General features: G+C 27.5%; 1 protein-coding gene across 1 annotated transcript in view; it reads left to right on the top strand.

Moving 5' to 3' along the window:
• The window catches only part of LOC123305037 (T-box transcription factor TBX20-like), a 70,508-nt gene that overhangs the window by 4,919 nt on the left and 47,751 nt on the right, over positions 1-17,838 (top strand). The window contains exon 2 of the mRNA XM_044886640.1: positions 11,338-11,665. Coding sequence (XP_044742575.1) covers positions 11,338-11,665 — 328 coding nt within the window. The remainder of the gene's footprint in view (positions 1-11,337; positions 11,666-17,838) is intronic.

Here is a 17,838-nt window from a genome sequence, read left to right on the forward strand (position 1 = left end):
AATCATTGAAACTTCAAAAGTATTTTTAACTAATTCAACTAAAGTGGATAAATTGGAAGTTGCTTTAGCTTCATTTTCAATTCTAGCGTTGATTTCCGTGTGAAATTTTTCAATGTTTGTTAAAGACGTTTACCTTGGGTGGATCTTTCGTTGGACTCTTTACGTACTTTAATTTTTTACCAAATAATTTTCTTTATGCCATTGAAATATGAATGCTTCGAGTTCCGTATTCGGCGAATAAAGCTCTACGTGGAATGATACAAAGTTCGATAATTAATGCTTTCAGCGCCAATAAATCCGTTTAGGATCTTATGACCTTTATTTTGACTGATTCGATCCTTTTCCATAAAATGTACGGATTTAATGTCATTTACGGATTCAATGTCATTTATTTAATAGAAAATCCACATTTTCCTTTGTAAAGAACTCAAAAAATATGGACAAAGGGACAATTTTTATTGAGAATTCATTGTTTACTATCGATTTTTGGATCTTTTTATTATCAAAATTTTGGGTGGCCCACAATATATATAAATATACAAAAAATCAATTTTTATTTACACAATCAAATGTGTGTTTTAGTTTCTGACGCCAGGATTATTAATCTAATTTTAATATGGAGATAAAAGCAGGGATGAGTTCATAAATTAAAATTACAATTGTGTTCATAAATTCAATACCTACATTATTCTTGTCTTTAATACAAAATGATAAATTGTATTAAAATAAAAGACTTTTAAAAAATACAATAACTAAATTACACGGGGTTTGGTTCTTGTTAAATATATGAATTGTTACAGTTTTATTTATTTACTCAAGAGCCAACCATAACAATAGGTTTAGTTTATGGACTAAATTATAACACTGTAGGTGTATTGTTACCACTGTAAGAACTGTGTGAACATGAAATAAATAAAGGTATTTTTAGCACAACGAAAAATGTGACTCTCAAATATTTGAGATCAAATCATCAGTTCCAATCAGAAGAACCATTGATGTGCTCAGCTAAATAAAACTTATATTGACGTTGGTTAATCAGTCCTAAACTTAGTGGGGGGGGAGAATCGGGACAGTTGTCTCAGAAATCATAATATAGTGTCTTTGAAAAAAAGATGGTAAAACGTCTAGTTGGTTTTCAAAACATTCTCAGTTGATTTATGAACGTATTCCATGTTGAATAGATCAGACTATAAATGGAGCCGATCTAATACAAAAATAATCTCTAATGTAGTTGATTTTTGCCAAAAACTTAAGCAGTATTTAAGGAGCTTATCATGGAAATGAATGAAAAATTAAGTGCATTCATCCTGTTACAACATTTATGCAAAACTTAATGTTAGTAAAGCTATAAGAATGGACTGCACATTACCAACTCTCTCTTAAACCTTTCTTTAATTTTCTTTTCTGTATATAGATATGTATGTTTTTATCAGTCTGTAGGGGTCGCAATTTACGATCGATTTGAATAAAATTTGCTATTAAGAAGGTTTTTGGAATTTGAAAGGTCAAGTTCGTTCATGAGATAAATCGACATACAAACAAGGTGTGGGAATGCGTAAAGTACAAAATTTTGAATATTTTCAAAAAAAAAATAAGTTTCAGACAAAAAATTACTCTTTCTGATTATGTCTTTCAGCGTTTAGTTTTCGAAATAAAATTTTTTGAAAAATTGTAAGTGCAGTATTCGAAATTTTTTTTTTCATCTCGGAGGGATTTGCTTAGCTAACGCAGCTCCTGCGTTATGAATTTTTTTAGATTGATCCCGACGGCACAGTTTTTTGTGATAATAGTTTCAGTATAATAAGCAGAGAATGTTCTTCTTATATTTGGGACAAGTTCTTTGTCCTCCTGATATCATTCTTCGGCCAGGAGGTATGCACAATATCACAATTATCTTGATTAACTCATTGCTTTTATCGTTCTTTTTGTAATTTCATCGAAGTTAAATGACGAAGTAACATAGTACATAAATTAAGAAAATCAATTTAAATTTTTGTTGTTTTTTTAAAAAAGAGAGCCCGTTTTTAACTTCCAGCCTTGGACGCCGAAAAAGCTAAGTCGTCTCCCCTACTTTGACCATTCGAAAACAGTGGTTTGAAACACGCATCAATGAGTATATAATAGATTCCAGTTGTTTTAAAAATTGATCAATTTAACTATTACTTTAGGACATTTTATGACTTTTTATAAACCATCAATTAAAACTTGAAATGAATCCATCAATTTCATTAATTCATTAATTACTCTTTGAAATGAAAAGTTAATTTTACTTTTTCTACTAAGTTAAGGGAATTACACCAAAATCTCACCATCGCCTCATTTGATTGGTATGGTTGAGAGGGGACAGAAGTGAAATCATATATGAAGGAAACATAAAGTTAATAACATTATGTAAACATATTTCCCATTATACTAATTATTATTGTTGTAAACGATTATATTGTTATTATTATTATTATTATTATTATGATTTTTTTTTGTTATATTTGTATATTTTATTTGTCATTACCTAATTTTATGATTTTATATTTTGATAGCACGTTCATACATACACACATACATACATAATAGAACGGCTGTATTATAAAAAATAATTGATAAAAATCTGCTTTCTATGTTCATAAATTCATAAATATAACAAAATAAAATAATGGTTGAGCTTACAGGGTGCTATTTAAAAAACAAACTACACCTTTTGGAACTATATTCCTTACCGCACGTTATGATTTGTTTGCTGGTTTTGAGGTAAAACCACAAAAAGTACAACAGACCTCAAAATCTGACATGTAGGTTACCTAGGACACTAAAACTTTTTTAATCGATTTAGTTTGCACATCAGTTTTGAGAATATGCTAAAACCTTTCTACAATCTGTTAATTGTATTTTTTGTCCAAAGTTTATGTTTTCCATTGAAATATCCTGATCAATTATATCATATTAAATATCTAGATCAATTATACATTGTGGGTAATGTACCTCATGCATGGACAAACGTGGCTTAGAGAAGTCCCTCAGACTTATGTATCTAAAATACGAGTAAGACAGTGACTACCTAACCAGTGACAATCAAAAATACGAGTAAGACAGAGAGACTAAATTTTTTTTTCTAATCATTACTATAATAGAAACTGAGATAGGTAGAAGAGTTGTATGCCCGTCTCGCTTCCTCCTCTATGAGCAATGCGGGCTTGGATAAAAAGACACACAATAAAGTTATAACAATGGTGACTTCGACTTAAAATAACTCGCCCATGCCTGATGTAGGTACCCACATATTGGGTTGACTACTAAATCAGAAGTATGTCTTTTTTAAATTTATATTACATTTAATTCATAAACTAAAGAGTTAAAGTACCTATAGTATTTAATTCTTTACACAATAAAACAAGTATTTTACTTCGTACACGTTAAGAAATGCATGGCGCTTACTAAAATGCTGGTATGGTATAGAGACAGATACTATAGCATCTATGTAAGCATAAATAATATTATATTATTGAATAGGACTATCCACGAGAAGTATTGTGACTGACTCCCATGCTGCATTGACTTGTCCGCCATAACTATTGCTAATGAAGAAATAATTTTTTTACTTCCCTGTTACTTGAAATTACTAAAAGGAAAGCAAAGTTCGATGTAATTACATATATTTGAAGAGAAGCAATGTGAACCGTTTTGGTCGATTCGAAAGCCTAGTGATCACTCTGTATTTATAATATTTATAAATAATATATTAATATTATATCACAAAATATTATTGTTATAGATTGTTATCGAAAAATTTGTTATTGTTGTATTGAATATTATTGGATACAACAATATAGTTTTCATACAAAATTTATTTCCTCTATTGTGGTTGGTCGACAAATTATTACATTAAAAAAAAAAAGTTAATTTGTGTGTTGTGTATATTTTTATTAATAATCGTTAGCGTTAAAATATATAACTTACCTACTCCATTGGTTGATAAAACACTATGTCCAGTCACTCGTAAACATGGTCATAAATTTTTATTTCTCTCACGTGAATTATATAGAGTGTCCTACATAATTTGCGTGAGAAACTTAATATTCAAACTTAAGGCAGCATTCTTTAAGTACCTAATTTTAATTTTAAAATACCTACCATACTTTTTCTCAAAGCACAACAGTTCATAGAGATAATACCATAGAAATTTCATAGAGATAATGCCACAGAGCTGTATAAACATAGTATTAACGTATTAATTGAATTCTTGATGCAGTGAGAGATGTAGAAAGACACAAAAATTGTAGGCATATAAGAGAGACGAAGACAGCTATTATCCCTGGCATTATCTCTATGGTTAAAGTTCTAGTTGGCTTTGCCTGGTTTAAAAATACTCCCCTCTCAATGCGAGATATTTTCGAATACAGAAGACAAAAATGAGTCTATAAAAAGGAACAAACTTTGGGTAATTACATTTTTGCTACAAATAAAATAATTGATTATAAATGAAATTAGTCGAAAAATTTGTTGATTCATTAAATTTAATAAAATTCACGAAGGCACAAGGTCATTTATTCAGAATATTGTTTGCTATATTTTCGACGATTTTTAAAGTTTTTTGGTATCCGTAGCTTCTGAGCTATTGGTTTTTGGCAAAAAATTGTAGGAAAATACTGTTATAGTTTGACCATTCATTCATGGGACGAAAAATAATTATTAACAAGGTTTTGTCTCGAATGTATATACATAACCGAGCTCAGAGCTGGTTTAATGAGGTTGAAGCACGAAATTTGAGACAACTCTTTATTCATCATACAGTTTTTGAGATTATCCTAATTTCATTCAAAAATCCAAATTAATAATAACCTCTCAATTCTCGGCGTGTCTTTGAAATCCTTTAAATGATGTAGCTTTGAACAAAGACTACTTACAATAACGCGAGAGTTATAATTTGGAAAATTATACAACTATAACCGACATTTTGATGATTTATGAAAGAAAGTTTCAGAAACCTTTGAGGAGCATAATCGGTTACTTTGTTCCTATCTTTGCCACGACATATCTGGCTCGTTAGTCGTAAAAAGCAAACAATGGTTGCTAGAATTAAAGACCGAAATCTGTTACTTCTATTGATTTGCCGAATTGCTCTATCATATAAGTTACCCATGCTTGAGTGACTTGCTTAGCTGAGAAATACAATGTAATACTTTGAAGGATTATAAAATAATAAACGACATCCTTGTAATTTCTTGGTGTTAAGCCTAATAAAATTAAATATATTCTGAGTTACAGTCTTGAAAAATATCAAACAAGATAACCTGAGGAAAAAATTATCATCTAATTTATTAAACAAGGTGATATTACAAATAATATTCACTTTAACCTAAAATTATTGTAAAGAAATTAGAAAAAATATAGTTTCAAAAAATAATAATTATATTTTACACGAAATATTACAATTCTTAATTGAAAATAAATTTTTTTTCTATACAAATCAAATATACGTATTCTAAAAACATTTCTATTGAATTTAAAAATAAATAAAAAATATTAAAAAACTTGGTTCGTAAATATAAAAAAAATAAAAAAAGTTCATTTAAAAATGAATTTTTTGTCAATTTCTCACTATATAATAATAATAAAACTTTTACCTAACAAATAATAATTTATAAATGTATTTATTGAGTAAATTACTATTATTACATAATATTTAATTTTATAAGATCACGAATAGGTTGGTAATACCTTGAGTTCTATGTTTATATTATGTACGTATAATATGTACGTCTATATTAATGGTAAAGTTTGAAAATAGTTTATGTTCGAATTGTCTTAGGCCGTATTGTGATTCTTTGAAGTGAAAACTTGCAAAGCCGTGTTAGATCAAATGTAAGAAGGGTGATAAAATCTTATGGTTTCGCGTCATCAACATGCTATGAAATAACTACAGATAGCACCGTAACCTAGCAAACTAAAACTGTATAACAAACTATTAACTAAGTGATTCTGATCTTTGGTTTCTTTTTATTACTGTTCATAGATGGCATCGTTTTAAATTATTTATAATAGTTTTGTATGCACACGTTAATCAATTCAGAAATTATGAAATTTTAAGTATTCATACTATAATTAATTAAAAAAATTACAGTTATTCATTTTTCATTTCTTTCAACAGTTCCCATGACTGACTATATCTTTTTTTTTCATATTTTGTATACAATGTCTGATGCACATATAAAGTGACTGAGCAGTATTAAATATTAGAGGTTCGTAGAACTAATATATACAGACAGTGAGACTTTCCCGAGTTATATATTTATAGCACCTATATTAAAGTACAAATAAAATAAATGAAAGACAATCGTAAATGAATGATAATATCGATTTTGATTTACGACAATCGTTGTGTAATAACTTTAAGATTCCAAAAACTATTGGCTTTAGGTGGCGAGCAGAAAAATTTAAATTTGAAAATTTTGCTGTTAATATTAAAAATTTGGAAATTTTTTAATTTCAGTTAAATTGTAGTAAAATCAGTCAAACTAATTTCATAATTTGTTCTATCAAACTAATATTTACGAAATTTTAACGAAAAATATTTTCCCAGTGCCCGAAATTGATCTCAGTAAATCTTTCATAGAAAACTCGTTGACCTCTGTTTATATATCTTACATATATCAGTTCGAATACAATAATTATTTCAAAGGTTTTATTATATATAAGTTACTGTTTGGACAAAATATTCTAAAATATAATACCAGAAATCTAGACAAAATAGTAATGAACCAATTTCGTACTATCAGCATCTTCAAACAGAATAGAGTGTTTGTTGTTTTTGTGATTTGTTGTATATTTTATGATATATAAGGCATTAGATTACCTTCTTTTATAAAATAAAATACAACAAAATTGTAATAATACTAATTGTGTGTTACATGAATGGATAAAAGTTAAATGACATGACACTAAATTTACTAAAATCACGATATATACTTACTTGTACCTACCAAATCTATGTATAATAATATTAAATTATTATTAATTCATAAATTTACCCAAAAATTTTATGTAGTTTTTAAGTATACAGTGTGACAAATAAAATAAACATTTACTAACAAAAACATTAAATTAAAAAAGGAATATTTGGGGATGGTACTATCTGTATAAATACAGTATAATTTCGAATAGTTAAACCTCGATAACGTAAAAATGTATATAATAATAATGGAGTTTAACTTCCGTTTCTCTGACATATACGTTTATAAAAAAGGCCACCCACATCATTATTTTTTTAATCTTTATTTATTTAAATTACATATGGCTGGAGTCGCTGCCTGGATTCGAACCGGCAACGAAAGTCTAAGTAAACAAACGGTTAAAGTCGATTACGTCTTAGTCTGCTCGGCTACTTAGCCTCTATACAACTCTAAATTAATTAATTAATATTTTTGTGCCCTTCCCCTCAGTACCTAACATACAAAGCCTTTATGACTTAAATGAATGACTTTAATAACTTAAATCTATATTTTGATTTATAATTTAACCTAGTCCTTGTGTGTATGACAAATAAACAAGGGACTTAAATAAACTTCAAGAAATAAAAACATGAACCATTAAACACTCTTCAACTTAACCACCCTCCGTATGTTTAAAACTCAAATTATTTAACATTTTCCTTGATATTTAACTGATCGAAATTCTACTGTAATAATATGCAAACTTCGTGGGGTAGATCACTGGTGCTACTTTCGTTATATGCGAAGGTTATATGCTCCTTTCGAAATCTAGTTGAAGGTTTCACTCGCAAAAAACGCTGTACATAGCGAGGATAGCACCAGTCATCAGCCCATGATAACAAGTTTCAATAATCAATATCCTTTTAAACAATAACAAGTTTTAATTTTAAAGTTAGAAGTCTCTACTAGAAATTGTAAGCATTTCAAACTCTCTTTTTTCTTTTTCGTTTCCTTTTTTAAACTCAACAAATATCTTGGTTATAATTAATTTCATCGCTGAACACACTTATTTTCCAAGCTAGGCAGCGTCAAGGATAAATATACTAAGTATATAAAACCTCTTCTCGTGTGTTTATGTTATTCATATTAATCTTTGAGATAAACAAAATTCGAAAACGAAGCCTTTTTGTGAATTAATCCTTTCTTTACTAATATTATTGGACTACTTCTTGATTTGTTGAAATAACTGCATATTTTTGGTGTTAATGCAGAGAACATTTACGCCAAAATATAAAAATTTCATTTAATTTCCGTAAATTTCATTCCATTTATAAATTTTGTTAATTCCAATTGCGGACGAATATATACATAAAAACCAGATTGGTACCAAATTGACACTACATTATCAAACATGATGATTAGTTTTTTAATAAAAATAAAATATTTATAATTTAACCAAATGTGTCTTATATTTATTTAGGTAATTATTCTAAATAATAAATATTAAACTGATGGAAAACCTTGAATTATTAATAATAATATAATTTGTTTATTTTTAAATTATTTTATTAGATATTAAACAAATATCATGACAAAATTCCAAATTGATATTTAATTGATTTTCATTTTAATAATATAAAATACCTACCTACAATGATGCGTCACAAGTATTACGATAATTTTGGCAAATAATTAGGAAAATTTTACCAACCAAAATACTGAAATATATTTTCATGTTCATCTAGTATTGAAAAGTAGGAAAATAAATTTTGAATAAATTATTTAAAAGTTTGTGATGTGGAAAATCTGGCTTAAGATCGTTTGAGACAGTTCATTCAAGCATTTGAAAACAACTAATTAGAAAATTTGAAAACAAGTGTTTTTGTTTCTAAAATAAAAGCTAGTTTCTTACTAATAGACTTATTAAAGCGATTAAGGAGAGTAGGGTTGTTGAATAAGAAATGATAACGAATTTTTGTATTATTTTGATTTTTTATCATAAATAATATTAAACTTTGCCAAGAAAACTTTCTTAAGTGCTATGAATCATATAAAGTTAATTAAATTATTAAAAGTTAGTTAAAAGTAGTAAATGTTAAAATGTAAAAGTCGATACAAAAATAAACTTTAAAATGGATGTTAATTAATTTTCTCTTAGACACAGAGCTACTGTTACTTCATCTACTTTATTTTATATTAAAATGTATTTATAATTTTAAAAATTCTTTTATTTACCTTTCGGTAATACATTAAAGTAAAATTTAGAAAAAATTGACAATAATTTGGTTTTCTTCAAAAATCTAAATGTTTCTGGCACAAAACTCACCGTTTTACTGTAACTCTATCTGCTGAATGATGAAGTAAACTGTTAATTTTAAGTAAATGGACGAAATATTACAACCTAATCTTTGCTGCACTAAAAACATTTAAAATATTGCATTTCTGTATGCAATTCCTAATTAAAGTTATAACGTCACAGGATGTGTTACGAAAAATATTTTAGATTAAAATTCAGTTATAGTATTCTACAGAACATATATTAAACAAATGAAAATTATCTTTTATAAACTCAGAGAAAAAGTCGTAAAGTGCTGAATGTAAAAACTATTTTCGATCAATTACCTGATTATTTTGTTTTATTTAGGAAATATGATTTTTTAAATATAGAAATAGAATGCATGTGTAGATTCCACTCCGAAATTAGTTAAAATAGATTCAGTGATGATTTAAATTGACTATTGTCGTTGTAATTTCAACACAGAATTACATTATTACGCTAAGATTTTCTAATACTTGCTCTTCTCTTTACATGACAATAAAAAATTGTTTATAAATATATATATATATATTTTATTCTACTTTTTTGCTGTTATACAGTGAGGTTTTATAGGCTTAAATTTTAAGTCATTAATAAATACATCGTCACATGTTTTTATTTTTCATTAGTACATAAAAGACGGCTTAATTCACAAGAACATTTCATAAAAATTAAATAAATAATTTTTATATTTCTAAAGTAAGACATAGGATGGCCTTTCCAATTATGACAAATATTAAATTATATAAGAATTGCATGTCAAATTATTAAGTTTTTTGCTTCAAGATTTTTAGGAAAAATATTTATATTCATTCACACACAAAGTAACATTTTTGAAGATTAATTTTATAAGAATATAATTACTAAATGTATGTTATTATATGAGGTTTTTTTTAAAACTTAATGTTAATAATTGTCACGAAATGTCAATTTGTTGATGACTATGTAAAAATCAAATTTAATTATTTAAAATACATGTTAGATAATTGATAATTAGGTACAAACAGGCAAAATATAAATTTTATATTTGAGTAAAAAATGTAGATATTTATGATTCATAAAAAATTAAAACCTTGTAGTTAATTATTCCTTAAGACTACAATTTCTGGGTTTAACCACAGAATAGATCCGACATATAGACATAAAATAATCACATTAATTATTTTTTCTTCTGCAAAATTTTCTCACTGAAATTACTGAACAAAAACTTGCTTCAAAATTTGTCTACTCTAAAATAATTTTACTCTCAAAGAACCTTAATAACTTCTGCTTTCAAACATTTATACATTTTAATAACTCAGCGATAGATCAGCGACAACAATAGGATTTATAACAGAATCCTATCGCTATAACTGAAATTGTTTATTATTTGTTTTCATGAGCGTTTAGAGTGTTTAAAAGATGGAAGTTGCTAAAATATTCTATCTCGGAGAGGATATGATTTTCAATATTTAGTGTGTCCCGTTAAAATTTTAGTCTAAAAAACTAAAATTGTGTGCTGAACTGCGCTCGTCCAAAATATTTGAACACGTTAGGCTTTTGAGACACTTTATAAAATTAAATCATAAAACAGAATTATTTAATGGTATAAATCTTTCAGAGAAGAATTACTTTGAAGTAAACAAAAAGGGCAAGAAATACTCTCCAAATTGGTGAAATAACCGCTGCTTTAATATCTTATAACATTGATATGTCTGGTAATCAACCCTACAGTTTCAGTTGATTTGAATTTAAAATGATTGCCGACATCAGACATTCCCAAAACTCCTTAAAGAGTGTTCTAAGGTTGACAAAATGGATAGATACACAAAAATGTTTTGTTAAGCATCGTGTTAACATCACTGTCTCTCAGGCTAAAACCTCCGCCTGTTTTTGTACCTTAGTATAAGGGAAAAAAAAATTTTTTTGTACCTTATAATCGTCCAATTTCGTATCGTACTTATTTGGTTTCCATTATCGTAATTATATGCTTATATGCGGAAGCAGTAGTCGATGTAAGGCAGGCAATTAATCATTTTGCTATATTGTTTTAAAATTGCATGTGTCAGTGAAATATTATTTTAATCTTTTTATTATGCTTGTTTTTTTTTTTTACAGAAAAATTTGTGGAAACAACGACGACATCGTCCGTAACATCATCTCCATCAACACCAATAGCGCCATCGATAACACCTGGTGTAGAAGGTGATGATATTGGTCGTGATTCACCTGTCGATGTGTCATCTACCTCAGAAGCTAGCCAATCTGGTAGCAATAACAATAACAATAATAATAATTCAAATTCCTCAACACCAAAAAATCCATTATTACAAGAACGATGGACATGTGAAGAGCTACGGCATGTTACGTGTCATTTAGAAACAAAAGATTTATGGGATCAGTTTAATGAATTGGGCACGGAAATGATCATTACAAAAACAGGACGGTAAGTCTATTTTTACTAATCGATCTTTAAATATATTAAAACTACTTTAAACATGCGTAAAAGTTACGTATCACAATCAATGGTGGATTGAAAAATTTTCTCACATGTTGCAAAAAATATAATATGGCTCTCAACCCAGCAACGAAACACCAACAAGTAAAATTTACAAAATTAAAAAAATCTTCCAAAAATGCGGACTTTTCCTTGTAGCTCTATCCAGATAAAACCAATTTTAATAGAATATAAGTAATAACATTCTCGATCCAATTACGTTTCGAACTAAAAAAATTAAATAAAATCGGTTCATTCGTTTGTGGAACTACGGTGCCACAGACAGACACGTTTGCGTCGGGAGTTAAAATATTTTTGAATTTTGAAAAATATTTGATAAGGTTGTTATTAAACACGCAAAAAGAAATAGGGAGCCAAAATTTTCGTAATATGTTTAAACAGGACATTAATTTTAAGCAAAAAACTCCTAGGCCTCTAAGAAATGGAATTGAATACTTTTTGTTTTATGTTAAAATTGTTTCTATTTAAACAGATTCCTTTTTTAAAACAATTTTTTGGATTTTGATTCTTACTTTATCTTATATATATTTTTGAAACTTACGAACCGTGAATTCAATTAAAAAAAGGGTTTTATTAATAATTGCCAACAGCGGGAATTAAATAATATGCATTTTTTTTTTTTGTTCAATATAATTAATATGAAGCTTAAATTACCTTCGACCGAGGTTATTAAAAGTAATAAATTTTAATGTTTAAAAAAGATTTTTATTGCATTTAAACAGAATTTATGATCCAAAACAATCCGAAATAAGACAGTATCTAATACTTGAAATTTACATCATGTCCTTACTCCAGATTATTTTTACGAATTTTTTTATTGAGGACATTTGTAGATTGTGCAACAAATGCAAGTAATTGTTGAAGGCTCTGAACAGCGAAGTTGTAATTGTGAACAAGTGAAATTTACGAAATTTAAAAAAATCCCGATAAATTTTTCGAGAACGGAACTCTTAACTCGCACTTGAAACATATTTTAGAACACTCTCCATTTGATAATCTTTTTCCATAAAGCCTTTTCCAATTTTCGATTTTTCGATTTTGGACAAAAACCCTTTTAATTTATAATAAACAAGTGAAAACAAACAATTGACTGAGTTAATTGTTGAAATGCCATGTATAGACAGTGTTGATTACTCACATTACACATATATACATGTCACACACATACATATAACTGATATACCCATATACTACTACAATTTGTGCATAATATGCGCCCTCACGGGTAAGCAGTGGAAAAAGGTATCAAACAAAAGTTGTTTATTTTTTATAGGAAACATTTTTTACATTTAAACTTTTGTTCTATCTCTAACGGTTTACAAGATGGGTCCTACGGACCCAAGACCCAATTCACCCATGTTGCTCATTTACGAAAACAACCTCACTATTTACGTCCTAAGCACGCTATAAAAATTTCAGCTTGATATTTCTTTTCGTTTTTGAGTAATCATGATGACAGACGGACAGACAGACAGACAGACAATCGAAAATGAACTAATTAGGTGATTTTATGAACACTTATACCAAAATTTTGTTCATAGTATCAATATTTTTAAGCGTTACAAACTTGGGACTAAACTTAGTATACCTTGCATATTTCATATACATGGCAATTAAATAATTAAGTTGGCACTAATAAACGGAGAATTTGAATTGAATAATTTTTTTGGCCTTGCCAATAGAAAATTATTATTTTTGTTCCCATTTACAATAAATATACACACGTTTGTGAAAATTTTTTCATGTTGATATCAAATCAGCAAAATAATATTATCAAGAAATTTACTTATTTTGAAATGAAAATGAAAATTATTTGTTTTTATGTATAAAATAACCCTTAGAAAGAAAACACATCAATTAACACGGTGTTGGTTACATCTAAGATGACATTTCTTTCGTTTAAATCTGTCAATGCGATCTAGTAAAATTGACAAAAAAATATCAATCACACTTCTTCGTCTACTAGGTTATTACCGAACAACACATCATTTAAACATCTGTATACATTATATATTCTTATAATTTGACATGAGACAGATAAATAATAAGATGTTTAGCAAGGATAAAGATAAAGATATAGCAGAAAAAAGGGCCACACACATCAAAAAAATAATTTTATTTTACTGTTAAAATGTTACACCCTAATTTTGTAATACATTTTCTATGTATTCTGTGGGTACCGACCCGTCCTAGTCATTTGAAATATTAGAAGGCTGTTTAAAATAACGATAATTCATTTTAAATGATGACGATGAATTTATTATCCTCTTCTGAATCGGATATACCTATGAAAAACGTCTCAATATTATGGATGTTTCACATTTTTTGAATTTTATTTTTGTGGTTTAAATATGATTTTGCCTTGGTAATTTTTATGACTTTCCTGTTGCAAAATATTGAACGCAATTAGTAGATAGATAAAATACACATTGGATATGCAGATATTCCTTTACAGCTTGAAATTGTGGGTAGACAGTAGCAATAGGTTTATTTCAGTTTCCCCGGTAAAGAACTCTAAGAGTAAATTAATAAACCATTATTATCCCCACATATCAAATCCATTTGTATATCCACACAACCAAGATATTTAGATTTTTTAACTTAAAAAATGTCTATTTCTTACACCATAGACCCAGTAAAAGCGTCCACGTGGAGGTAAAAAAGAACTTGTGTATTTTAGCATTCTGTCTATTAATTGGGTTCGATATTTTGTGATAGGAAAGATATCATATTGCTTCTATAAAAAGCAGTATGAATTAGTATGACTGAATTTTTTGTGACACAGATTATCGAAAAAGACAAATAATGGTCGGGTAAATTCCATAGAAATGTATTTTCTCACTTGAAATTTTAAGCAGGGGTTATGAATTCTATTCTATAAAGCTAGTTGTTATAGAATTTAAAAACTGTACCAACAAGCGCATACAATTAGTAAATAATTTTTGCAAATGTCAGAAAAATGTTCCATTTGAATAACACACTATGAATAAATTTAAAACATATAGAAGAACTGTTTTTCGATTCAAAGTCATTTTTCTTTGATCTAGAGTAAATAATAGTGTTTTTATAGTTAAAAAAAAAAACTAAAAAAGAACGCTTTTGTAACTAGTTTAATTAAAAGTAGAAAATAATTTTAGTTAAAAAATAATTGAGTGAAAAAACAATCATTTTATCGTAAAAAAGCGTTGAATATTTACTCATATTATCGAATGTTATCTGCGCTTCCACCAGAATTATATGAATAATTTAAAGTCGTAAATCCTGATGATCCTGATCAAGATAATCGGACAAAGTGATTAAGTCATTCTATTTCAATGGTTCTTGATAATTGTACGAGGATTCAATTACATTCGACGTTTTGAAGTGGGTGAAAATCACGTGAAAAAATTCCGATACATAGCAATCTAATATATACCAAGCTAATAAAAGCGTGTTGAAATACCTAATCATCAATACTGAAGACCTGTTTTTCCTTCCCCTTTTAAATTTTATAAAATGAATGAATTTATATAATTTCATTTCCAGTAAGACAAAATTTTTTTAATTGGGTAAATTTTTCGAATTGTTTTAAATTAAATGAAAATTTTTGATCATAAAGTCATAAAAATAAACAAAGTTTAATTTTATGTAAATTCTTGTTCAATTCAGTTCCGCGTCAATTCATAATCCAACAAAAACATACTTAAGTATTACTAATTTATTTTTGTTTTGTTTCGAAATGAAATTGCTATTGTTTGAAAAATTTATAAACAATAATAAATAATGTTTTGCAATAATTTAATATTTTTTTTTCATATTTTGATTGACTAATATTTTTATATTGAAAAATCAACAAGATTTTCGTAATAAATTATTGAATTTTTTTAATTGGATTAGGTACCAATTGAAAACTGAGAGAATATTAATATTGTTGCACACATTTTATTGCACACATGTTACCCAGAAAAAAAAATTTACTACTTTGGAGCTGTGTATGTGTTCTAAAGCACAGAGTATAGTAAATGAGTATGTTAACCTTTTTTTACGTAAAAAAGTTTGTCGTGAACGCCACATAATCTCTATGTACAGATTATGAACAAAAAGGTTCACCTTTAAATCAACAAATATATATCTTTCAAACAAACAAACAAAAATTACTTTCGAGATTAAACCCGAGATTTTAGGTTTATTTAGTTGATCTTAATATGATTCATTACGAATATGAGATGGACGAAGAGTTTAACTGAGATATTTTTGCTTAGAGAAGAAAAATTTTTTCTTGGAATACTTTTTCGAAAACCGCAAAGCTTTCACAGAAATCGAATGCCCAATCTTATTGTAAATCTTACAAATATGTTGGATTTTTAGTAAGTATCAATTTTGAAATCATTTATAGACTTGAATGGATCTGAAAGCCTATATCGAATTTAAAAACGTGTAATTTTTGAATGTAATAATTAGAGTTTGAAACATGTGTCTCGATAAAAATTATATCTGAAGGTATTAAAATCACAATGTACATCAAATGTATAGGTTTTAAATAGAAGAATCGAAAACAATAAATTAACGTAGCAAGAATTCTTTCTAACTAAAGGTTATTTTTGAAATAGTAAAAGTTGCAGACAGAAAAAAATAAGTTTTTGGTAAACAACCGTTGTTTGAAATTTTTAAGTTCTAACACTGTTAAGAGCCACAAAATTTCATGGAGAAACATTGATTTCGGAAAATTTTTAACCGAAGTACCTATATCAAAACATAATGACAGGTTAGACCTGATCTCTATTTTTACACTAAATTGATGGCCTGTACATAGAGGTAAACATTCTGCCCCCATACAAAAGAAATAATATATACTAAAAACGGAAACGGGCGGCATATCATTGAAAAAATTTTATTGCCTTACATAAACTCTGCACACACTCACACAATGTGTAATAATGAATAATATTTTTAAACCGATTTTGGAAAATATAAAAAATATTACTGTACAGGGGGTCACATGTTTCCAAGGATATAGAATACCGATTGTATCATTTTTTCTTATTGTAAGAACTAAAAAATCGACTACAACAAAAAAAAAAAAAAAAAAAAAAAAAAAAAAAAAAAAAAAACAGATAAAAAAAAAAAAATTTTTATGGTAACATGTTTTTATAACGGACTAAAAAGTATAAAATAATAAATAGCTATTAAAATACTTGAGATAAAAGATTGGAAAAGAAAATCATGGAGACCATGCGACAGACACTACACTCTTTGTAGCTATATATTGTATGCGCCCCATGCTTTTCTTTTCCAATCTTAAAAGTATTTTAATAGCTATTTATTATTTAATACTTTTTAATAATTTATAAAATCATGGTAAATTTTTTTTTCTGATTTGTAGGGTTATGTGAGTACATTGTCCTCCAATTCTGTGTTATGGTCTCATAGATCCACTTCTGAGCTATCCAAATTTCAAGTATTTAGCGCATTGGAAAGTCAGTTCAAAATCAATTACAAAATTCTTCCTGGACATACAAAAGGGGAGTTAATAAAAAAGCATGTTAAAAATTGAAATTAATCAGTTGAGTTCTATGGACGGACACACAGTAAACATAAAATTATTAAGACTTTATTTTCTCTATTATACATATTTGATTTTTATATGTATGAACTGTGGATTGGTGGTAGTATCATACATTTGCCCTTTTCACCATGTTCATAGCGGAATGACTACACATGACTGGCTGACTGATTCACATGTAGAATGAGTGTTTTTATTTTTGCCGACGTAATCATAAAAAATTAGGTGACATACAGTAAAATTTGTTTTTATTAAGGCAAAAACACATAAAATTGATTCATTTTTTTCGATAGTTATAAATTTTTTAATATTTTTTGTTCTTTTATTGACGATACATGTTAGATTTAGGGTACTCCATCTTACCGATGATTTTATCGTAAATTTTGATAACGTTAACAAAAATTTATTGTTTACATAAACGTATTTCTTTTGGGTGTGTGAGAAAGATGATATTTTGTAATGTAGTAGAAACACATACGTATTTTATGTGTTACTGAGCAGTATTTTGGTGGAAGCGCAGTGTAACTAATGGAAATATGATTAGTCACTCTAAGAAGTT

Source organism: Chrysoperla carnea, chromosome 1, assembly GCF_905475395.1.
Source record: "Chrysoperla carnea chromosome 1, inChrCarn1.1, whole genome shotgun sequence".
NCBI lineage: Eukaryota > Metazoa > Arthropoda > Insecta > Neuroptera > Chrysopidae > Chrysoperla > Chrysoperla carnea.